Source organism: Dendronephthya gigantea, unplaced genomic scaffold, assembly GCF_004324835.1.
Source record: "Dendronephthya gigantea isolate DGI-Jeju-01 unplaced genomic scaffold, DenGig_1.0 000009F, whole genome shotgun sequence".
In the NCBI taxonomy this organism is placed as follows: Eukaryota; Metazoa; Cnidaria; class Anthozoa; order Malacalcyonacea; family Nephtheidae; genus Dendronephthya; species Dendronephthya gigantea.
In genome coordinates this window covers 916627-942265 of record NW_021163019.1, presented here as the reverse complement: position 1 = coordinate 942265, position 25639 = coordinate 916627, and the positions used below count along the sequence as shown (strand labels likewise).

The following is a 25639-nucleotide window of genomic DNA, read 5'->3' as shown; positions in this document are numbered from 1 at the left end:
AATTGTCCTCATAATTAAGGGCCTGTTCATATGAGACGGGCCAGTCGGTTTAGCCGCGGGCTAGCTCGCTTTTGCTGGCCAACTTGATGTCTTCATATGAGCCCGTTAAGGCGAATCTCGTTTCGTTCAGGTGGATATCGCAGAGCCGGGCTGGCCAGTAGTGCAATTTTACAAATATATAGTGAAATATATGTGAAGGGAGATCCCAGCAGCAGAGCTGCCGGCTAAACCGGGCTGGCCCATCTCATATGAACATGCAGGGTACCATTTTAGCCGTACTGTGCCCTGCGTACGGGCACTGCTTCATTCTTTGTTGTGTATCTTAAAACTTCGTCAATTCTTCATCGGCTTCTTGAGACGACGTGCGACCTCAGGACAATGCTGTCCTCATACTTGCTAAACCACTTTCGAACACGCGTTTTTCGCAGTGGCAAGGCAACGCGAATAAACTGCGTCGATAGTCAGGCAGACGTAAGGAGTAAAGAATGGGGTTGAGTGCAAAATTCAGCACAGCGACAGGCTGGTAGTAGTAGGAAAAAAACCTCGCCAATCCGTCTCCGCGTATCACCTTCAACCGGTACAGATACTCGATCTGCTTGGCAACGAAGTAAGGAAAAGCCGTGACGATCAGCATAACATTAAGTATTACGATTGTCTTAGCTATTTCCTTGTGCTTATTGGTCCGCTGTTCAGAGTTTGTTCCTATGCTGTGTTCGCTTCTCAGAATTTCGCGAATTATAAGCACCTTCAGCAACACCTGGACTATTACGGCCAATTCCAAGACGGCTATTTGCGCTATATAGAATTTCATTGCCCGTTCAAAAGGCGTCTTGAAGATTGCGTATTGGACGTTACTTATACCTAATAAAATAGCTATGATCCAGACTCCAGCGCAGAGAAGACGGACTTTCTTGGCAGTTAACATCGTCTTACTTCGAATCGGGTATTTTACGATGACGTACGTTTCGGCGGTCAGTAACGCGAGCAGCAGGAACGATCCACCCGAGCCAAAATACCAGAAGAAACGACAAGTCCTAAGGACTACTGGATTCGGTCGGTTGAAATGGACCTGCAAACCGACCATGAGGAAGTTGGATAGGCTAGCAGTGAAGTCGGCGATCGACAGGTTGAGTATGGTGAACCACGCCCCTTTTCGAAGGAGATTTAGAGGGTCGACCAGGATGGCGAGGATCAGCAGGGTATTGGAGAGTACGCCGATAGCGTCCACGATGATCGTAATGGTATGCGGTACGGTACCCTCGTGTCTCGTACCCGCGTCACTTTTGTTTAGAGTCTAAAAATGGAAAATGTAACAATAGACACTTTCAGATTTTGTATTGGCAATGAAAACCATCCTACTAACTCTAGATTTCATTGCTCGCATCATTTCCAAGCTGTTATTTTGAGTGCACGTAGCGGCTGTTTACATGAGCCCGGTTACCCGTGAACGTGAGAGGACTTTTTGGTGGTGATTTATACGACTGCCAGGATGCCAGGATCATGTTATCGGCTCATTTCAATACCTCAAAATCATCTCAGGCTAAATCTCGGGTAACCGGGCTCATGTTAGACTGCCTCTTGATGGTATAAAATTAGTATACTGGCACCCTAAATGGCACCCTAAAAAAATTTAATGGCACCCTAAAAAGGGTGCCATTATCTCCTCTACTATCCCTACATTACCACTATTATATTGTATGCTAAAAGCCTCTGCGGAGGAGAGTGGTGCCAGTATACTAATTTTATACCATTAAGAGGCAGACTTGGAGCAAGTCTGGGCTCATGTAAACAGCCCCTTCAGCAAATTCGGGAAGTGTGTATTTAACACTGACCTAGTTACATTCGAATGTGGTTATTATCTCATTACAACACCTGCTACGGCGAATTTGTTTTAAAGCAAAGGCTGAGACTGTAGACGTTTGCTACACCCCCAGTTTTGGCAAGGTGGTTGGTTAAACACGACGTCGGTCGACGGTCGGTAATAGGCTAATAGCACACAAGCGCCGCAAAGTTCCGAACGCGTTCCAGTGTTTTTACTTAGACGCTTCGTGTGCCTTCGGACATTCCGAATAAATTATATCGAACAGCCAGTCAATATGCTTATGCTATAGTTCGTTAATTCCGCTTTTAGTTTGCAAAGCGCTATTTTATTTCGCGTAAAAATAAGCGCATGTGTGACTTGTCTATCTCATTCGAAAATGATAGTAATATGTAAGTAGCATCTTGAGAAATTCTGACTTGATGGCCTTAGGATATGCTATGCTTAACCAAAGCCAATGTTTGGCTGGGAAATAAAACGCTGTTAAAATTAGATGAGTCTTACCACCGTCTTTGATCAAAGAAACTTTCGGTAGTTAAACCATTGTTTTTAGTTTTTATTTTGTATACATTTAAACAGTGTATACGGTAGTCACGGTAATTACCGTATTTCGTTTATTCATATCATACTGTGCCCTACATGTAAAACAATTGAGGTTCCCATATTGTGAAACGAAGGTCTGAATTATAACGATCGACCCGTGCTCTCAGCTGAGCTATTTCAGTTAACAATTGCATGTTTGTTCATACCTGCACTTCATTCCTTGTCGGCGACAACACAGCATTCAAACTGTATCGAAGTCCTGGAACGCGTTCTGAACGCGTTTTTGATTAGGTTATTTCTGAGCAGTACTGTATGCGTCAATCGTCATATGCGTCATATGCATGGAAACCATGCAGGCTTTATTTTGAGTGCAGGACTTACATTGTTCATGCATACAAAGACTATTATATGTACAGTTGTACACGGCTTGTTTGCATGATTTACATTTTCATATCAGTAGCCAGTAGCCACTCGAGTTTAATCACGCACGCAGGACAAGGACGAACGAAATACGATACATTTTGCTTGAAAACTTTCACAAATGTGACTTTTGAGATTCGTGCCTTATTCTCACAGAATCGCCTTATTCTCACAAAAATAAAACGAAAGCTATATGTCTCTCGTAAATTATTAATGATGAAGTGCGCAACACAGCTATTACAACAGTAGAAATTGCTTGTTTGACAAGCGCTTATTAAGACGCAATTTCCATGTTTGCGAAGATAATTAAGCCGAAGATTGAAATTTGAAATATCCTTCAATCCTGCATGTCTCAAATTTTAAAATATCTTAAACGATTTGCGTACAAAAACCGAGAAACCGAGAAATGATTTTCGAAAAAACGAGATCAGCTATATGTAACCCTTGGGTTATTTTCGTGACCGCAAAGGACAATCTATCTAAATTTACTATACCCCCAGTTACGCCAAGCAGCTCTTAAAACGTCGTGTAATCAATCGCCTCTTATGAATCTATTCTTTCGATTGTTTTTTCACAAAAAAAATAATATGGACCATTTGCCTTGTTTGAAGGCGTGTTCTCCTGCTGTAGTAATAATACATCAAAAATATTTTGTTGAACATCATTTGAACATATATTCTTTTGTAAATATATGCATGGGGTATTATTTGAATTATCTGCATGAGTTCTGATTATCTGATCGCCATCCCTGACATGTGAGCATATAAATATTTTCGGCCCGATAATCGATTTGATATCAGCTACGGCCTACGTGAAAAGCTGTTTATCCTGCTTTTCAATGCGATACATTTTATTCATTGCATTTGCCTATATTTGCGGATATGTATTTAACCCTAAAATCACCGGCAAACATAAAGATATATACTGCCGAGATTGTATGGATTATATATATAATCACCGCCAACCATATACACATATATATATATATATATATATATAATATATATATATATATATATATATATATATATATATGTATATATATATATATATATATATATATATATATATCATAATATCATATTCATATATATATTCATATATGTAAGAAAAAATTGACCTGGGCAAAGGAAGCCATCGTATCTCACAGTTTCAAAACCTTTACTACTCTACGAACAGTTAATTTCTTCATTTCTTTCATTTGCATGCAATTTTCAAAACATAAATTACATTGAAAAGGCAATCACTTCTGACATCTCCCGGCATCTGTTGGTTTTCAACACACTACCTATAGCCCTAGTTAAACTGCTCCAAAGTAACTTCTCCTCCCAAAAAATATTTTGTTTACGAAAGCGTAAATTTGGCTGAAATAATAACTCTTTCTACCATATACTACTACGCTGTGATCTACGAACGTTACGTTGCAACAGTTTAGTTTATACTAAAAGAATATGATATTACATACTTTTGACGTGGTAGTGTAGTTAAGTGTTACCAATGACTCTATATCTCGTGTTGAAGATTCTGTGCTTTGTTGTGAAGAGGTAAACATTTGCAGGCACACTGCGATGAGGCAAATACGATAAATGCCATTCGCGCGAAAACCCATCCTTGACTTGGCGATAATGCACATATATTGCTTGGCTCGTAATGCTAATAGAATTTGCGATGTTTAAAACTATTTCTTGTAGTGCCCTCTTCGATTTCAAGTTGATCTCGGCAAAACTGATAGTGATATAATGATAAAGCAGTCAAAGGCAATTCGTTTTATGTCTTTGATGAGATGTCGTATCTATATTTGTTTATACTCATGTAAATTTGCATATGACGGACAGTGTTTTAATTGTTCGTACTTATGACCCGACTCAACACGTAATTGATGTACACGCACGTTTATTAACGACACAGCCAGATGTTCATCTGTGGTGAAATGACATATCTTGTTTGTTCGGGCGCCGGCCGATATTAAATATCTGTTCAAGGTTAAGACGTGTTTTATGAAAATTTCACGACATGTTCGAATTGGAACTGAATTTGATAGATATATGTATTAACATTTAGCTGACCATAAAATGATGATCTTTCCTTTTTTTGACAGACTTCGCCAATCCGTTAATTCAAAGGGGCATATTTGCTGGCACACGCTATCGTCGCATGCAATATATAGCTCACTCTAGGTTCTGCATTGTGGGAAAGGACAGGGCGGTCGGTGCGTGACTACGTCTGCAACCAAAACAAAATTCTACATGGTACAATTTGCGAAACTAGGGAATGTCTTCATTTAATATCATTACTATACCTAAGCGAAGCCACCTCTATCCAAGTCAAGGATCCCACATATCTATAATCTATCAGTTTAATAAAATAGCGATGTTTCTAAATTGAGTGATTGTTATCAGGCTGAAGTAATCAGCAGTTGTGCGGTTTACCTTAATCGAGGTTAACTTAAATTTTTACTTCATTTGTTCATAAGTTAAATAATGCTTCTGCGTGAATATTTCTGGATCAATAGAATTGGTTTTTTGTAAAATTTGAAACGAATGTACAGCGTCACAGAAGAATAATGAACTACAACTAGATAAAATATAATCACCCGCGGGGTTAGCGCTAACAGCTTGAACAACTCGAATATATTACGGCATTCCATGCCTGTTAAAATCTATCATGTCCCTGCATGTAACCCAACTCTTTCTCATTCAACTATAATGAAATTTTTCGAAACCTACGCTTGCATGCATGTTCGTAATTACACTTACTCTTCAAGGCAACTAACGTCTAACGCCAAGCAATAATTGAAGTTTAATTAGGAGACGCCAATCTTTGCAAGCTGAAAACACATGCTATAGTATATACTTATATAGCTTTTAAATAAACATGTATTGTGTAGATTGCATAACTGGTTAGCCTATATTCTCTTGTCGTGGCGTTGTTGAAATGTACAAACATGGAATGTTTTGTTTTCGTGTTACAAAATATAACACCAAGTTTACATTTTTCATTCCAAAATGATTGTTTTGCCCTGAAGTTCTACGGTCTGAATGTCAAGGTAAAGGCGCGATAAATACACAAAATTAACTCAGACGCCGATGAAAATTAATTAAATAAAGTTACGCTTGCCTATAACCTCGCGCAAGGATCAGCCTGTAATCACAAATATTTTCTCTTCTATTGCTTATATTCGGTACCCCGGCCCGTTTCGTTAGTGAAATTAATTTGAAGAAGATGCCTCAGATTTTAACTTATAGCAATTAAGGTGTTGTCAGATGCACAACACACAATTCACTACATGGCATGAAAGCCATATTTTTTTACTGTTACAATTTATAGCCGTGTTTACACTAAGGGGCTGACATTTACCTCACATTTACCCGTACCCCAAAAATACCTAACCAGGCTTTACAGGGTGTATTTACACCAGTTACATGGCTAACGGGACTTATAATACATACACACAACATAAAATACTCTGTCTCTGAGAAGAGTATTAAAATAAACATGGCGGACTTGCAAATTTTGCAGTAAGAATACAACGACGTAGCGATTATTGGGATTACTGGCAATTATAGTTTTATGTAAGCGTTTAAGGACTGATTAACGAATTTCTAACTATAACGTGCAAGTCCCTAGATTGTCACTGTTTAAGTACACTATACCGGTAGTACTTATACATACTATATTAGGAGTCCATATAAGAATATACAGAATATAAAATACAGAATACAGCTATATTGGGCTCCATGTACAAATCGCTAATGCATAGTGATATTTTGTGCATTATTACAATGACAACTCGTGTTGCTTTGTGAAAGTGCCAAGCTAAATGGTTTTCTAATCTTTTATGAACATTGTGTCTATTTGACGCGATCTGCCATTAAGGTGGCTCGATACAGTTTCTCGAATTTTTTTTTGGGCTCATTTTAAACAGGGATATTAACCTAAATATTTCACTATAAGGCTAAAAATTAATATACTTTGCAGGAAACATATGTAGAGCGGAAATATTCTCAGAACCTTTGCCGGGCACCCGTTACCATGGAAACAGAGACGTTTCAAAATGGCCGCCAAACAGGGTTTTATCGTGTTTATATCATAAACGAGTTCGGTGCCACTATGTCCTGGCTACTGTCAAAATGCAGCATTCAACAAATTAGAAGTTATTATCGATAGTTTTTTGTTGGTAAAAGCCCACCTACTGGTTTATAATGCATGTTTCATTTAAAGTTTTCGTCGTTCCATCACGCCGTGCATGTGATCGCTTTTAATGCAGCATCAGGCCCCATTAATGTGCCACTTGGAAAAAACAAACGCGATGACATGAAAAATGGCCTGTAGCCCACAGTTTACATACCAACATATGTTTCTAAAAGCTATCGCTGTCTTGACTCCCAGGATTATCACGTTTTTTTTTAAAGAAGTTTGAAGTTAAGTCACATATTCCAGCTGGTGTTAACAAACATTAGTCAGCTGCTTATAGACTTGCTTGCGGCGGTTTACATGAAACGCCCTTTTATCACAGCGAAAAATTTTTTTAAAACCAAAATTTTTTGTCTTTGGCTCGATGCTTGCAGGCAACGATTAGTCGTCCGCTCCGAGTAGATGAGATAGATATCTATTCTTATTCTGTGCTGCCAGGCACAATGTGGGAATGGGAAATTGACATGTTAAGACAGTTAAGTGTATTAGTCATTTAATTACATAAAACACGCTTAATCTAGATAATAATAAAGTGCCGCCTGATATTCGCTTGATATAGCTGCAATGAAGATTTTACTCTTGATTTCGGTCGAAATCGTGCATCTTGAATGATTTACCCTGAAAATAAGCGTCGCAAAATCATCGTTTCCCTTCCTTATTTGGCATGGTTGTAAAAATTGTAATGATTGCTAAATTATTTTTGTGCACGCCCCCAATGGAAATCACCTTTGTTGTTGGGGCTAGCGTGTTGAAATAAAGTTTTATGTATTTATGTATGTGTGTAGGTCTATTTAATTTAAGTGTCATTATGCACGATGCATGGGCTGCAGAATTTCAAAAACATTTCTTCCATAGATGAAAACCTCACGAGAGCCAAATTGGATTTTAGTTTGGCATTAAATTTGTCAATCGTCGCCTTCATGATATATATTAATTAAAAAGCTATACCCCTTCATGGAATCGGTTGTCAAACATTCACTCACATGACACATATCTAGGAATAGGAAGCGAACGGTGTTGCGGACTTGAGAACGCAAGTAACTTTCGCAAAGCATGATTTCGATCTCAGTAGCAATTCATTGCTTTTTCTCGTCGTTTACAAAAACAGATAATTGTCGACGAAAAATTTCCCTATGAAAATAGTTCCCATGGCGAAGAGACTGCGTGGATATGGTAATTTATATAGTGTGGACACATACAATTAGCATGTTCGACAATCGGGCAATTCTCATTCTATGTTTGGTCGAAGTAAACATTTTTCTAATGTCAATTGCTTGACAAGAATTTGCTACCGTTCGACTCACTTTTGTTTCTGCAAGGTTAAAATGTTCGGTGGCAATGCTATATGCGTGCGTACGATATTCCTCTCGCGAAACGGCATTGTTGATTTCAACATTACGCCAACTTTCAGTTTTCCATAAATTATAACTTTTGTTGACAGAAAGACAAGACTGCATGCAGAGAAGCAACTTTTTCAAAAGAGCCGGTATGTCCGCACCAAACTTGGTGATAAATGCCAAACGTGGTCGATTTGGTTTCACAACGAGATTCGCTAAATGATCGACTTTCTTCGGCCAGAAGACGCGAAGGTTATATTTATCAGGCTTGCCAGATTACTGAATAAATTTGCCAAATTCTTTGTTTGAAACAAAGAAATGAAAGAGCAGACTATAATAATGTTTGGCTTCTTTTTTTAGTAATCAGGCAAGCCTGATATTTATATCTATCAAACTAGCTTTACTTTCTGTACGAATTTTCACTTCACCGAACAGATGGTTATTGGGGGAGAGAAAGGGAAAGAAGAAGAGGTGGGAAGAGGCGGTAGATTTAGTAGATATAATAGATTTGTCGGAACGTATTTTAAAAGGTCGCACTTTTCGTGTGCCGAATCAGTGTGTCAAAAACTCTTGATAACTGCCTTTCTTCCGGGCGGCTGTGAAACCTCAAAGATAGTTAACTTTTAACAGACAGAATTAACCAATCAAGGTCGTACATTTCTGGGCTAAATTGATATAAACTACGAAAACTGTAGCTAAAGTATATTATGTCACCCTGATGTGTGTTTGTGGGGGGGGGAGTTTATTAAAAGAAAATGAACTATATTAGAATAATTTCAGAATATACTTACTTCGCTATTGTTGTGGGTAATGTTGCACACTTGCGACCAGTTACCTTCGCGTCCACTTACGTTTTCAAGGAGAGGAAACGGCACTGTAGAATTACACTGTTTGAGCGAGCTGGGCATAGCTTTGGGCATAACGATAGACATATTGGTCAACATAATTAGTAGGGTTACTGACACGTAAGCATAGCTTGCAAAGGACATCCCGAGAATTCTTTTCACCAAAACGCGGTGCCCCAACACGACAACTACTTTATATATATATGCAACGTTGTTATTGAAGCTTGTGTGTCATAATGCCATATTAATCTTATCATATGACCTTTTGATCTGGTTGTTTGTTTATGCGGGGGTCGATTCGTTTTAATCAATCCGGAATCATAACAGACTTGCTGATTTTCAACTTAATTATATACTTTCCTTGTGCCATTTATCTTCCACAAACCGAAAATATGTTAAATAACCGATAAAATTAATTGAAGGACACTGAAGAGTGGTCGGCGCCATATTTAAATGAACTTCTCGTTATTACATGTTTGGTTATTAATGCGTACAAAAGACCACAATGTTTACACAAGGTAGTGATTCGAGATTTTATAACTCATCGAAGGACACTAGAGTAGTGTGTAACCGTCATCTGTTTAACGCCTTATTCAGAATGGATTGTTTCTAAATTGTGTTGATAGGTAAAACGCAAACGTTAATGAATTTTTCAATGATTCAGTATGGTTCTCGACTTGTTTTTTTTTAACTTATTTGTCTTATCTTGAATACAACCAATCGCGGGAGCATTTGCATACAAGGTATCGAAGACAATGCATTCATTATTAAAGAGAGGCCGCAAGGAAGGAAATAAAGTGTTACTGTCTTTTTAATAGCTATCCCCGGAGGAACTAAAGCAATCAAATTGAATCCGAAAATTTCTCCCTCGACGCCAACCATTGCGGCGCCTCATGAACGTGACATGAGGTCTAGCATCGTGGTCATGAGTCTGTTACAGCTGTCAAGTTTCGTGCTATTATCAGTTTAGATTGCACGTAGGGGGCGGCAAATTGGAGCATCCCTCCACCAAATTATCAGTTGACTTGACTCTACGCGACTGGCCAAAATGATATGTTACTGTAATAGACTGCCATGTACGTGTAGCGTTCATCATTTACTATAAGGTGAATTAATTTACGTTAGCGTCCCAATTTTTTGAAAAAAAAAATGAGAAAATCGATAGCCTTCCAGCTTCCAGTTGTTTACTGTTGTACATACTCAATATGTACGATCTCTTTATTTACACTACATGAAGTATAACGTTTTAAAAGCCGTGGCTAAAAAGGGCGCGAAATCAAACTGAGAATTTACGAAGAACTGAATTGATTTGAAATTGTATAAAAAAATAACAAAACATGTAGTATTGACATGTACGTTTGTTGCCGAAGTTTTGCCGTAGCTTTTAACTATGTTTTAACCAGGATGGACCCAAATTCTTGCTTGGAAAGGCCAAGCTAGGTGAAACACTGCAGAGAAAGCAGAGCGGCCATTTGAAAGTAGGTGAGCGAGAGGACTAATTTGTTCCCACATTGATATATATTTAATGTCATGATAGGACAGTTTTTTCAATATTCTGATTACTGAGACAAACATTAAAAGACCGAGTGGTATATTTAATGTATGTGAGTGTATCAGGGCCGTCGCTAGAAGCTTAATTTGGGGGTGTATATATTCATATATTCGTCTTATGCCTGATTGATTTCTTTTGCTAGCTATTGTTTCGAACATGAATATATGACTATGCATTGGACTCCCCTCTCATTAAGCTTATATCGATGGCCCTGGAGGTAGTTTAGAGTTTAGACCATTCACAAGAAAAAAACCCACTTCATTTCCACACACATGCGCAGAGAAATCGGAAAAGTGGAACTGGTCAGGTGATATTCCAGATTCACTCTGAGATATATGCAACCTGGAACCTTCTCCAGTAGCATTACTTAATTTACAGGTTGCCTAGAGAATAAAAATTTGCCCCAATTTGGGAGCAAGTTGTATATCAGAGTGAAATGTAGGCCTGATTTAAATGTTGGTCACTAGAAAACAAACTATCCAGAGACCAGAATGGTCTAGTCTTCTATTAACCAACAAGAGGTTAATTTGTTGCAGAGGTTGTACTGATTTAAAGGTTGAAATATTGGTTAGGGAATATGAAACAATTATTTTCACATTCTTTAAAATATTTGGACAATATATCTACCTGCTATTGCCATATGTTGTCATATCCATTACTGATGGAATGATAAATATAGCATATATGTGCTCGCTGCAATTCACGGGGGACTTCAAGAGGACTTCCGGGAGTAGGGGTCTTTCCTCCCCTAGAAAATTTCTTGTATTCTTCCATCTCGTTTACAGCAGCATTTTATGAGAACACTTACTGATCAATTCATATCGGTAGAGAAAGGTTTTTTAAAAGAATATCATTACTGCCTACTATACATCAATATTTTGAAAATATTATTTTAAACTCATCAGGCACTTTTACTTTAAGGAAGGAGGACAAAGGAAGGGCTGGTGTGGGAGAGGGTGTTGTTAGAGGGATGGGAAGAGGGGAGGTGGCTCAGGGATAGGAGGTGTTGGAGTCCAGCAAATAGCCTGTGGCCCAGCCCCAGTTATACAATAAAACGGCCCAGTGTCAACTCAAATCTCTGAAATCATTCATTACAGTTTATTTCTTCTAATCCTTCATTCTCCTAACCTATATATCTTTAATCATCTATGTCTCATCAATTGAATTATTAAAAGAATAGGTGGTAAAATGTGGTGATTTTATTAAAGTTTAACATCTTACTGTTTTGCATAATATATTACTCTAATGTAGTAATATTTTAATAATAATTTTGGGCGAAATTTAAAAGAAAAAACTTAAAAATTTTGTTAACAATTAAAGGTGCTCTCACTTCTAATTGCTAGGAATTTTGTTAAAAGTTTGTATTCGTTGTTCGTGTTCCTTTGCTGCGGAATAAATTTCGAAGATGATTAGTTGCCGCACCTTCTTTGTCCGCGAATCACGTTTTGAATTGTTTGTCTAAACTCATGTTTCCTCCAAACGACAACTAACGGATTGAATAAAGAGTGGGCAAGACAAAAAGTTTCTCCCCACGGTATCACAAGGAAAATCCCGGTGTAGCTTCGAGGCTCTGTCCAGAAGTAAGCAAACATGAAAGCGATGGGAATGTAACACAGTAAAAGCGCTACCACAATGGCACCGTTTATCCGCGTGTTTTTGTCCGTTTTTCGCAAAGAGTTGATGCTATTTTTTGGTGTTTGACTAGGAATTTGGTTGGTAGATATTTTCCTTTTGTGACTTCCTAGAAGTTTGAACACCCAAGCCCAAGTCGATAACAACACGATTAGACATGCAACCACTATTGCAGCGCAAAGACCCTGAAAAACTATGTATGTTATTAACCAAAGATTAGAAAGCACCGCAGCAAGTGTAATGCCCCATATATTTCCAAGAATGATCTTGATACGCGCTTTTGTCAGGATGAGATGATAGCGATACGGAAATGCCAAAGTTACGAAGCGTTCTAAGCTCATCACCGTCACGGTTAGCAACGATACCCCGCCGAAAAAGTAAGACGTTTGTCTGACAACAGTCCACAAGACGCAATCGTGACTGCCATAAATTTCTTTAAGAAGTCTGGTTGCATAGAGCGGTGTTACAACTGCCGTAACCAATAAATCGCTAAATGCCAATGAAATAAGTGGTATATTAGACAGCGTACGTAACCGCGAATTCGTAAAGTACGAAAGAATCACACAAGCGTTTGCAATGCTTCCTGAAAGTGCCGATAATACACTTATTGTTATCTGTATTATGTTTGTATAAAGATGTAGCCCTCTTGCAGGTAATGTCCAGTAATATGTTAAGGCGACATCCCCACATAGCATCAATTTGCCAGTACTGTTCTCAGCCATGCAATTCTTGTACTTTGACTTCTTAAGTTTCGCAAGCTTTATTCGATCAGTTATTGTATTTTAACTATTATATTTGTTAAAGTTATCAATCATCTGCATCTACATATAAGAATCTACTTTACGCGGTGTCTTTGTTTTCAATTGCTTGCCATGCAAGTTTTGTCGGCTTGTGATATATGGTTGGGTAAGCATATATATCCTCCAGTATATTAAAGTTTTATGGAAAATAATATTTTATTTGTTTTATTGAAAAATTAGACGTTGATTATTGATCGTTGATGATTTTTATTAGACATATTGCTAGCATTTCATAAATGTAATTTGAGATGAATTTGAGAATTTATACAGAACGCTTGCAAGTCTAATAAGAGTTTGTATGAAATATTCATGTCTTTAGACGGTAAAGCGATAATCATGCCCATATGCTTCGACTGTGTGCGAGCCTCATTTCAGATAGCATGGTAACAGAAAATTTTGTTTATTCAGTTCTGCCCGACAGATGTTTTTTTGTAAGTTCAAAAGTTTATACACTAGAAATTCGCCGGGCAGAACTGAATATATGAATAAATACCCCCAATTAACGTTCTAGCTGAACCCTGCTAAGAACCCTGGCTAAGTTTATAACAGGCAAATTAGTGTAAACATTCAGACTGCTATTTTGGATCTCTCAAACTGACTTCCGAAAATTGAAAGTAAAATACATTAATAAAGGAATACTAGCTACATGTTTTCCGTGCAGGATTGCGTAATACTGCACGCCTACGAACCAATCAAATTGCGTGTTTCATTCTAGTTATTTTACCAGAAATACATTGCATGCAACGTCCTCTCGCCTGAAGCAAATAAATATATATTTCCATCACTGAAATTCTATAATACTCGTTTCTGCTGAATGATCGAAGTCGTAAAGTAAAATCCTATATCTTGGTACAATTATAAAGTCGACTCTCGAGGTATCAAATTCCACTATCACCATAATTGTGCTACGAATAGTTTTAAATACTACAATTTTTAGCGAAATTTCAATTACTTTTTAAACAGATTCACTTGAAAAATAAATACTTTCCAAATTAAAATAATTTCAACGAAATTGACGAATGAATTCAAAGAGGTGTCATACATTTGTTGATAAATCCACATATTAAACTTGCAAAATACTTGCATGCTTTAAAATACCAAATCTACCCATTTTCCTGTTCAAAAACATTTCAAAAATGCTTCAAAATCGTAGATTTTTTACCATCCATTTGAATGAAAGTTTTTCTATCCGAAGGCGTCTTTTACATTATATTTTAATCAATTTTACGAGTCAATTTTTCGTATATTTTTAAGACCATCCAAATGAAAAATATTATTTAAAAAAAAGTTTTAGCTATAATTCAAAATATCAGTTATGTTGACGTGAACCCAAATTTTAATTTAGCAAATCGCACGTTTGCTAGTTACCAGTTTTAACTCGCCCAACGTCCCTGACATAATAGCGGACAACTGTCATTTCGCATTTGCATCTCCGGGCGAAATTAAAATCTCCGGGCGAAATTAAAATCTCCGGGCGGAATTAGTACCCTCTCCCGGCTGGCAGAAACTGGCAGAGCAGATGATAAAGTATATATATAAAGAGGTTGAAAAAAGGATGCAAGCTGGTGGAGATTGCACAGCTTGAAGAGAGCGGGACAGCGCTAATAATTTATGATTACATATGAAGGAAATTAAAAATAGAGCTAATGTAAAAGATCATTGAATGTAGTGTTAGCAGTATAAATGTCTGATGCAGGGAACATGCATGGGCTGGTATATGAACACATAATAAGATAAGATATGAACCTATATGGTTTAACAAGAAAGTGATACACTTCAAGTGATAATTTTACTGAATTTTGACATTCTACATAAGTTATTTCCAAGTGCTGTTCATTTTAAGTGATAATTAATAATTAACAATCGAGACGGTTGGGATTTTAGTTACTCTTGAAGTTCGATCAAGGCCGTAGTTCCAATGATTTTGATAAGCATTAAGAATTGCGAGTCGACGACTAGTCTAAATGAAGTCAGCTTTACAATCCAAATTCAGCTGGTCAAATAAAATTATTCATCATCGCGAGAAGTTCGTTACCCCAAGCCCTGTTATTGCATATTGTATGTGTAGTGTATCGTATTACCTAATCTTGGTTGTCGTTCAATTTTTTAGCGTGTTTGTCGTTTTATTGTGGAGAATTTGTTTAAAACGTTTTGCCGTTTAAAGCGAGAGCTATCGTAAACTCCTATTTTCAATGCAGAAGAATATGGAAATAAATAAATATTGAATGATTCGATCAGCTTCTTTGCACACGAAACATATGCTGAATTGTTTGTCGGAACATGCGCTTTCTCAAAACGACAATCAACGGATTGAAAAAAGAGTGTAAAATAGAAATAAGTACTCCCCACTTTGTGGCAAGATAAATGTTATGATGTGTGGATGTGTTGGTTTGCGTTTCCGCCGAATGGTAAGCAAATATAAGGGCGAGAGGTGTATAACACACTATGAGTCCTGTCACGATTGCGCCGCTTGTTCGTGTGTTCCTGTCCGTTTGTCGCGAAGATTTGATGTAGTTTTTCGGTGTTTGGCTAGGCGTTTGGCTGGTAGATATTCTTTTTTTGTGACTTCTTAGAAGCCTGAACACCCATGCCCAAGTCGATAGCAATATCGCAAGGCATACAACGACTATTGCAGCACAAAAACGTAAAAAGACTTTGTATGTTACAAGCCCAACATTTGACAACACCAGCGCAAGTGTAAAGAGCCATATATTTACTAGAACGATCTTCATTCGAATCCTTGTCAGGATAGTTTGGTAGCGATACGGAAATGCCAGTGTTATTAGGCGTTCTAAACTCATCACGGTCACTGTGAGCAACGACACTCCGCCAAAAAAATGGCTTGCGAGCCTGTTGAAGATCCACAAAACACAGTTATGACTGCCAGTTTGGTTGCATAGAGAGGTTGTACTACCGCTGTAACAAGTAAATCGCTGGTTGCCAATGAAAGAAGCGGTATATTGGATAACGTACGCAAATGGGAGTTCTTCAAGTACGACAAAATCACGAGGACGTTGCCAATGCTTCCCAAAAGTGCTGATAACAAATTTACTGTGATCAGTATTATGTTCGTATAAAAATGAAAGCCCTTTGCAGGTAATGTCCAGTAAACAATCGCTACGAAATCGCTACATTGTTTTAACTCGTTTGTACTATTCTCAGCCATGAAATTTCCAGCCCAAAAAAAGTATTTCAGGATTCGTAATCTTTAGTTACCGATTGTACTTTGGGTATTCGATTATAGTCGATTATTCCTGATTAGTATATGCTATTAATAAAATACTGACCACCTGCGCAAACCCTGAGAATTGCATTCACGCACGGTTTTCACGCGTGTATTCGTTCGATTGGAATAAGTTTCTATAAAATTTGCAAGTCTGTGTGGTTTTTTAGAAAGCGTCCGTCTTTTCCAATACTTTATATTTTGACAATGTTACCCAGCCTTGAAACCCCAATAATTAGGGTTCTAGCGACGGCCCTGATAAAATGACATTAAAACTGGACTCAATTGGAGGTCTAGATGAAACATGTCTGCATGCCTATTTGCATCTCAAGTATTCGTAAACATGACAATAAAGCGAATCATTTATTCAATTTATTAGTCGCAATGTTGGATGAATGCTTTTTGCATCGAAAATACTATATATATATGCTGTAAATATGTGTAAATGTCCATGTGCACAAGTTGTTTAAATCCATTCGGGCGCTTTATTTCTAAAGTATAAATCTGTGGTCTATATAGTTCAGCAATACACATAATACAATTAAGACAATGCACACAGTGGCGTAGCCAGCCTGACGATTTTGTCCCGCTATGTAAATTTCGAGTTATTATAATTATTCATGTCTTATTAGAAATCTATTGTTTTCAGAGTCAGTGAACACGAAAATAGTAGCATAGCGGGACAAATCGACAGACTGGCTACGCTATTGAATACACAATGGATATTGTATTGTAAACATCCATCTCAGCTCTAGGTTATTAACAGCAAACAACGGAACAGTGCCTTCTTTGTTTTCCTTGTTGTTACTTCTTTGGGCAGAGATGAAATTTGAGAAATTAAAATTTGAACTGTCTCGGCTCGGAATTCACGTTTTCTCCAAACGACGATCAACGGATTAAACAAAGATTGTAAAAAAACAATTGTTTCTCCCCACGGCGTAACAAGATAAATTCCCGTGTAGCTTGCTGGCTCTGTCCAGTGGTAAGCAAACATGAGAACGAGGGGTATATGTAACACAATAAAAGGCCTATTACGATAGCGCCACTTGTTCGCGTGTTCTTTCACGTTTGTTGCAGAGTGTCGGTACCAGTTTTTAGTGTTTGACCAGGCGTTTGGTTGGTGTTTTCTTTTGTGACTTCTTAGAGGCTGAAACACGCATGCCCAAATCGACAACAAGACATGCAACCACTATAGCAGCGCAGAGCCCTAGGAACACTTTGTATGTTCCCATCCGAAGATTATAGACAACACGAGAGCAAGTGAAATAACACCATACATTCGCCATGATGACTTTCATACGAACCCTCTTGATACTTTGATAACGGTACGGATATGCCAAAGTTACGAAGCGTTCTAAACTCATTAAAGTCACCGTTAGCAACGATACTCCACTGGGGTAATAGGACGCCAGCCTGTTAAAGGTCCAAGAATGCAGTTGTGAGTGCCTTGAATTTCTTTGACCAGCCTGGTTGCATGCAGTGGATGTATTACAGCTGTAACTAGTAAATCGCTGAAAGCACATGGCTCGCGACACTGCATGGGGTTGGAAATTTGTTATGTAATCGTTACTTTTCATGTTTTGTTATGCAAGCAATATTCAGTTGCATTTTGTAAAGATTTTTTTGTCCGTGTTTTTTGATACTCACATACACTAAACCCAGCCTGAGAATATCCAGTTGTATTCAACCCAGTTGTATTCAACCCTGGTTTTCAAATGTTTCATATAATCTGCTCATATAGTCAAGTTTGGTAAATTCGTCAGTTTACCAGCTCTTAGAAGAACAATCGTTCACTTACATTTTCTCCTTTTTACATGTCTTTTGCTTCCCACAATGACCACAATGATTGGAAAGAGATGATCACAGTTGTTTGGAAAACAAATTTGGCAAACAGTTTGAGGACACGTGTGGACAAGATTTATCTCAATTTCGTATCAACCCGATCGGCAGATGTTCGTGAGACAGATAATTATCAACCCAGTCGTTTATTTGCCTTCATCGCCGGTTTTGTGTGATTACAGTTATATTTTAACTGCGATTATCATGCCTGATTAACTTAAGAACTAGAAAAAAATGATGAGAATTTATTGCTGAAGCATCTTAGCAAGGTTCATATGAGCTGGTTGCTAATATTAGAGGAAATGCTCCCTAGCAAAAACTGAATGCACCCAACCTGGTCATTGATTCAAAACAGGCGGCAAAGTTTATCATACTTCATGTTAAACAACTTAAGTGTACCTAAAGACATATTGAAGGCAGTGGATCGAGTGTCTAGAATTGATCTTCCTTAAGCCGTTGATTGAAGTGCAACGCCGGAGTTCCCGCCTGGAAAGTGCGGAAATATGCTTCTGTAATAGTTGTTGATTGACGAATCATAACGAATAGTGCTTAAGCTAAGAGCAACGGAGATGACTTTTTGTATACCATGGTACTCTGTGGGCAGGCCTTGAGAATTTGACGCATGTCACTGGACCGGTTCACGGATATATCAACACAGTTAAACAAAGGACATTGCGGTCAGTTTCGTGGGCTCAATAATGGCTGCACGGACGGGTTATAATTACGCTGCACTGTAAGACTTTTTATTGCTTCCTAATTGTAAATATTAGATGAAATCTCATTGGTTTGTTTCCCTTTCCAGGTCATTACGCATGCCGCATAGCCCGTGACATGGCAGGTTTTGGATCATGAAAAGTTCTTATCCATAAGGACATGCCGTATTCTTCATAGAATAAAGTAGATCTAATGTCATGTTCAAATCAGCGATATGACTTCAAATTGAAATGCAACATCCTAACCTCGGACCCTCTTTGATCGCAGCTTAATTTGCAAGTTGTAATTTTTCAGTATGTACTTAAATCACATGCACATACGCCATCAATAATATTGTCATCTCAATATTGAAATGTCACAGCATTTGTTTGGTTAAGATAACTGTTTTAATATATGGGTAAACATAAATTGTTATACAAATTGCTTCTGATTGGCAGTCACTGCATTAGTGTTTTCAAGTAATTAGAACTGTTTTTCGTTTTTTAATACAACCCGTAAGATGAATCATCATTTATTGAAAGGAAAATTACCCTAAAGAATCGTTAAACTTTGGTTCATGCTTTTTTTGAACTCCGTTGTTATATCTTTTATATCAAAACATGTTAGTGTATGCTCGACCACGAGGAAGTCTGTACACGGGCTTATCCATAGGTCAGTTATTAAGTGTTATTAATTCATCGGCGTATGTATCTGCTTTGTGTTAAATATTCCTGTGTAAAGAGGCGATTATCAGACGTGGCGTATATACACAAACCTCTGTTCGGAACAGCTTTACTTTGGTTTAGAATTCAATAAACCACCATTGTATCCAACAATCGTTTTACAAGCCGTATTTGAGAATTTGTCATCCAACATCCAAGTTCTCCAATTGAAGCAGACACTTGGTATACATTGTTAATATTGGACTCAGCTGGAAAAATTGGACTAACACTATAGTTATAACACTTGATCTCTTTCTCGACAGAATTAGCTATCTGTAAATGTCGTTGATACAGCATAAACTTGGTACAAATCCCATTGATAATCGGTTATTCAGTCAGGTAACATCGACCACGTTCGTAATAAGAAGTTTGGTTGACATTTGACAAGAAATTTCATGGCTGAAAACGGCACCAATGACATAGAACGATGTAGCAACGTCGTCGTCACTTATTACCGGACAGTACCTGCGGAAGGGCTTCATCTTTATACGAACATATTAATGATCATCATAAGTGTATTATCGGCATTTTTCGGAAGCATTGCGAATATTCTCGTGATTCTGTCTTACTTCAAGAACTCGCGTTTACGTACGAAGTCTAATATACCGCTTCTTTCATTGGGTTTTAGCGATTTACTGGTCACAGCTGTAGTACTGCCTCTTCATGCGACTAGAATGGTCATGGAGTCTTATGGTGGTCATAATTGCGTCTTATGGACCTTTGTTAGACTCATGTCCTATTTCTCAGCGGGAGTTTCATTACTCGTAGTGACTTTTATAAGTATTGAACGTTTCATTACTTTGGCATATCCCTATCGCTACCAAAACATTCTGACAAGAGTGCGAATGAAGGTTATTCTGGCAGTGATATGGTGTATCACATTCGCTTTGGTGGTGTCTCATATCGCGTTGATACCATATAAGACATTTCTAGCTTTGGCTGCCTTTCTTGTGATCATATGTATCGTTATGCTACTCTCAATATGGACATGGATTTACAAGCTGTTAAGAAATCACAAAAGAAGAATAACTACCAGTCAGAGTCCTTCTCAAATTGGAACGGAGGCCAAGAATCAAACCCCGCGACAAACATACAGGAACACGCGGACGACCGGTGCGATCGTCGTGGGGCTTATTCTCTGTTACCTCCCGCTGGTTTTGATGCTCTGCTATTATTACACCGAATCAACGAATTTTATGACCATGTACCTTCTCACACCCTGGGGCGAAATGATCCTGCTCGACCACTCTTTTTTCCATCCCCTTTATGTTTTCTGGAGGATGAGCGAGTTCAGGCAAACTGCTAGGCTTTTGATCTGCCAACTTAAATGTTGCGTGAGAGATATGCGTGATATCATTGGAATTGAAAATAGTTTTACTAACTATCGCGGTGAATGATCTGCGCGCAGGAAAAGCCCGACAAATCATCGATTTTAGCCTGACAAATCATTGATTTTATCAATGTACAGTTTTATGTTTGTTTCAATTGATTTTGGCAAAAACATGAATCACGGTTGTTATGCCGGTCATATCGTAATATCTAAAATTTAATTAGATGCGACAGAAAAGTTATCTGTTGCATTAACAGGGAACGCCGCCATGTCACAACATTGACTTATGTATATTACAACGTAAACTGCTCTAGTTGTTAAATTAAATTTTTTATTTCCGAGGTAATATGATTGGTCACACGTTTATAAATCATGTTATGTTTTATTAGGTGTAATAAAGATAGGAAATTAAATTTTCTCCTATTCTGCTCAGACCAATTCGCCTAAATTCCACGTCAATCTCCTTTACAGCAGATTTTTAAAATATTCGCGTCAAATTCTCCCTTATATAAATAAACCCTCTTGTATACTTGTTCGGCGTTTTTTCGGTTGCGCAGGCGATTGTGAAGTAAGCTACATTTGCAGGCGATCCCATGTCAAGCTTTTTGATCGATGTTGTGGAAGACGCGGCACCATGCATCTTGTTCAAGAGGGCAAAGGGGAAATTTGTCCTAGACCTAAGAAGCTAGACATCATAAAGTTAGGTATAAAGTTAGGTGGATATAATACGATACTGTAGCTTTGCCCTCAAATTGTTATCCCCCGCCTAATCCAGTTAAGCTTCCTTTTGTTGGCGTCACGTCGCCGATCTCCTGAACTTCAAAGGTTAAAAAAATCATACCGTTAACCCCCCTTCCCTAATTTTCATAGTAGATTTTTTACATTTGGTTCTACAGATGAAGTTCTGTCCGTTGCATTTAAAACCGACGTTTGCTGACGCTTGCACGTCAAATCACCTGTTCACCAGCCAAACATTTCAGTCAACGTTCTGATTCCTTTATTCCGGATTAAAAATACGCCTGTCCAAGGGTACGATAACACAATCGATGCATTCTAAACAATGCAATTCTTATCTTTTATTCACTATTTCATTTAATCACATGCACAATCTACGCGTTGTCGCAAACACATTGCTCTAATTTGTTTATCCTATTCGCCATATACGCCATACTTATCATGCTAGCAACCTGGCGTGGGCGCTTAGGTGGAAACGTAGGGAAGAGGATATTTAAATCAATAACAATCACAGATGCATGTTTCAATAATATGTTTGAGCTTTTCATGCTCTAAGGGACTGTTTACATGAGCCCGGTTACCCGAGATTCAACGAAGCGTGAGAGGACTTTGAGGTATTGAAATTAGTCTTTATCACACCAAACAAGCACATGCTATAGTTGTGGTGATTATATGACTGCCAGGATCATGTTATCTGCTCATTTCAATACCTCAAAATCATCTCACGCTTCATTGAATCTCGGGTACTGACCGGGCTCATGTAAACAGCCCCTGAGGATACCTCAGACGCATCATGGTATTATGGTATTATGGTATAAGATAACAGCGAGTGAGTTGTGTATTGGGCTAAGGTAATAAGACACTAATACAAATGCTGCTGAGAGGTGTAAAAAACCCGTCATTGACGTGAGTGGTTTCCAGTGGCGTAGCCAGCAAGATAATTGGGCCGGGGGGGGGGTATACTCATATATTCGTGATACGCAGAATTAATTTCTTTTCAAATCAATTGTTTTTACATGCAGTCTGTAAAGATGAATATATGAACATACCCCCCCCCAATTATCGATGCTAGTTTTGCCACTGGTTATTTCGTACTTTTCTGTTAAATTTTCGAAATAGTTTATACCCCCCCAGGAACCCCCCCAAAAACAAATACTTTATACACACATATTGCATAAGGCAAATAGCTAAATAATTTATATGCAAATATATAATCATAGTAATAACAGAAAATGCGTGCATGCATATTTTTTCGAGTCTTATCGAGTGTCTATCACATTAGGGTGTCTATATACGAATCAAATTAAGACCTTTAGAAAATGAAATATAAAACTGCCTTTACGTGACCAACTTTTGGTAAAGCAAATTATAAAAATAGTAAAAAGACTTCATTAAATCCTATAAACAATGTTCATACATATATAGCAGTTATACAAGATGTATAAAAAAAGGTAACATTTAATATTCATGAATGTCCAATGTTTTTCAACAGAAAAGACTACGCTGACAAGCCATTGTAAACCCGGTTCCCAAAGGCCTAAAATCTCTTGTGCTTAAGAGCAATATGAATTTTAGAATGTTAAGTTGTTGCCAGGCTTTTTTTAATACACTCTGTACAGGCAATCAATATAACGCATGTCAAATGCATGTACCCGTCACAGTTGCTTTCGCAGGGCCGCTGTTTCTCTTGTTTCGAAGGAGCTTTGCGAAGCTGTTCCGGTTGAGGTCCTGCTGACTGGGCTAAAACTAGGACGATAACTGGGCGATGTTTATTCCTATTCATTACTCAGTTCTGCCCGACGTGTTTTCTTTGTAAGCTATTGCACTACAAAAGAATTCGTCCGGCAGAATATATATAATATATGAATAAACACTCCCCCCCCCCCAATAGACCTTTTCAGCTTGTATGCAAATTATTCCATTTCAAATCATATGGTCTGAAATAGTTAAGTTTTATTGGCTATTCCATTGTCACAACATCTGAAATGGTTAATTTGCATGCAAGCTGAGTTTCAGAGTTTCAGCCGGCCTTCCAGCTGAACATTGTATATTCGCTTTCATTTTGAAGTTTCCATACGGTACCCTAGTTCAATAAAAATTCGATCGCAGCAGTGCATTCCTCAAACAAACCCATTAAGATAGGTCTGAATATAACATTTTATTAGGCGCTCATTGGAAACTTTCCTATTTCGCGAGTCGAACTGAAAGGCTAGAAATTTTTCGATCGATTTTCTTTTTAATTGTGAGAATTCACCCATACAGAGCGAAATCCCTTCACCGGTCACAATGTCAGAATTGAAATGAAAATCAAGAAAAACCCATTTTCCAATCGAAATATTCAGCCAAGTGAACAACAACCGCTTTAACAATGGGCATGTTAATTGCATTAGGATATCGTATATAACTTGTCGCTCTCTTGTTGGCATAAATTTCTTTAATTTTTCCATTAACATGCATGCGTGCAGGTTTTGTATAAGTTCACTTGTAAACATGCTGCTGATTTCAGTTTTAATCTTAATTAAAAAAGTGTAGATAGTTCTATCCGAATTATGCACCTGTTTAAGATAGAAATCTCAACACGATACCGTTATTAATTATATTTCACTATAGTCTGTGTATACGTTCAAGCGTTACGATGCGATTGTGAAATATATTATAGACTGGTGTAGATTAACTATAGAATTCGCTATAAAAGGTGATGAGAATAACATTGATTAAAATATATATATATTATATTATGGATAAACAGTAACTGTTATTATAATCGCTTCGACCTAAAACTACTCAACGGTTCAAGTGTAGAGCACTAAGTACATTTAAAGTTTCATATCTTTTCATCCTAATCCGCTTTAAATTCATACTCATAGATACTGTAAACAATTCTAATAAAGGTCCTAATGAAATAGGGAATTTGTTAAAATCGTCCAAAATTTAAATACACGTTGCTTGGTTGTCGATTCCTGCATTTTCAGAACCCTGCTGTTAATCCTCTTTCATTCGCGGCGTTTTGTTGTAATATTCTAAAATTGTCTACTTGTAAGTTGCACAGCTGTGCGAGAAAAGACTGACTATTTATTTCAAGCGGACTCAGCTTCGCTTGAGATGTGTAGCTATACAGGGTCTAATTCTGTTGGTCCTTTAGCCTTGCTCTCAGTAATGGCCGACAGTCGGCTAAGTATTGTTGATAACTGGTGACCAAAAAAATTTATGTAAAAAAACATTATCGGACTGTCAGAAACATTTGAGAACCAGAATGGCACGGAATGACACGGTTATGACTACGTTGAAAACCAGCTTGATTAAAACATTGGCGATAGTAAAAAGTTCCTCTAAGACTGATTCGGCCATACGCGCATTTATTGTTATTATAAATATAAATATAAATATCAATATTCAATGTTAATAATGCATAATGGTAAACACGATCACTACATATAATCTATAATGACTATATGCATTATATATAATACGATCAAAGCACATGCATGCACACATATCTGGTGTTTTTGTTGACTCGAAATCGTGCATCTGGAAACTAAAGATCGAGATAGCCTTTTTACCGATAAGATTCGCCTGTAATTTTTACAATTTTGACTTTCTAATATTATAGTAGGTATTAAATATTCCCGAACAGGTTGATATGTCATTAAAAACACACAGTTTTTCCGACTTATTTACATTTGAAATAGACCGACATTTTATGGCGATCGAAGGCGGATTTTAATGTAGTAACAATAACAATATTCAAAGCATTGATTATATGCTTTTTATATTAATGCAAACATTTCGTAATTTTGTATATGTACTAACAAGAATCTCTTATTGAAATGTTGTAGTATTAATATACTATTCTCAATTCCAACCCAAATTGTATTATTATACTGATAAACTGTCCTTCTCAACCAGAGCTGCTTAGCTGACATTACGACTACAACGTTTCATATAATTATTTCCG

The 25639-nt window shown here is 37.5% G+C and overlaps 3 protein-coding genes across 3 annotated transcripts; 1 reads left to right on the top strand and 2 right to left on the bottom strand.

Annotated features, from left to right (window-relative positions):
• Positions 1 to 370: 370 nt before the first annotated feature.
• Positions 371 to 9324, bottom strand: LOC114517624 (lysophosphatidic acid receptor 4-like). The gene is made up of 2 exons (XM_028537412.1): positions 9105 to 9324; positions 371 to 1294 (listed from the first exon to the last, which is right to left on the bottom strand). The coding sequence occupies exons 1-2, from the start codon at positions 9300 to 9302 to the stop codon at positions 371 to 373; spliced, it is 1122 nt and encodes a 373-aa protein (XP_028393213.1). The 5' UTR covers positions 9303 to 9324.
• Positions 9325 to 12247: 2923 nt separating this feature from the next.
• On the bottom strand, positions 12248 to 16308 carry LOC114517623 (beta-1 adrenergic receptor-like). Its single transcript, XM_028537410.1, has 3 exons — positions 15953 to 16308; positions 12570 to 12786; positions 12248 to 12280 (listed from the first exon to the last, which is right to left on the bottom strand). The coding sequence occupies exons 1-3, from the start codon at positions 16306 to 16308 to the stop codon at positions 12248 to 12250; spliced, it is 606 nt and encodes a 201-aa protein (XP_028393211.1).
• Positions 16309 to 19655: 3347 nt separating this feature from the next.
• LOC114517570 (beta-2 adrenergic receptor-like) lies at positions 19656 to 21290 on the top strand. Its single transcript, XM_028537350.1, has one exon. The coding sequence runs from the start codon at positions 20015 to 20017 to the stop codon at positions 21014 to 21016; it is 1002 nt and encodes a 333-aa protein (XP_028393151.1). The 5' UTR covers positions 19656 to 20014; the 3' UTR covers positions 21017 to 21290.
• The last annotated feature ends 4349 nt before the right edge of the window (positions 21291 to 25639 follow it).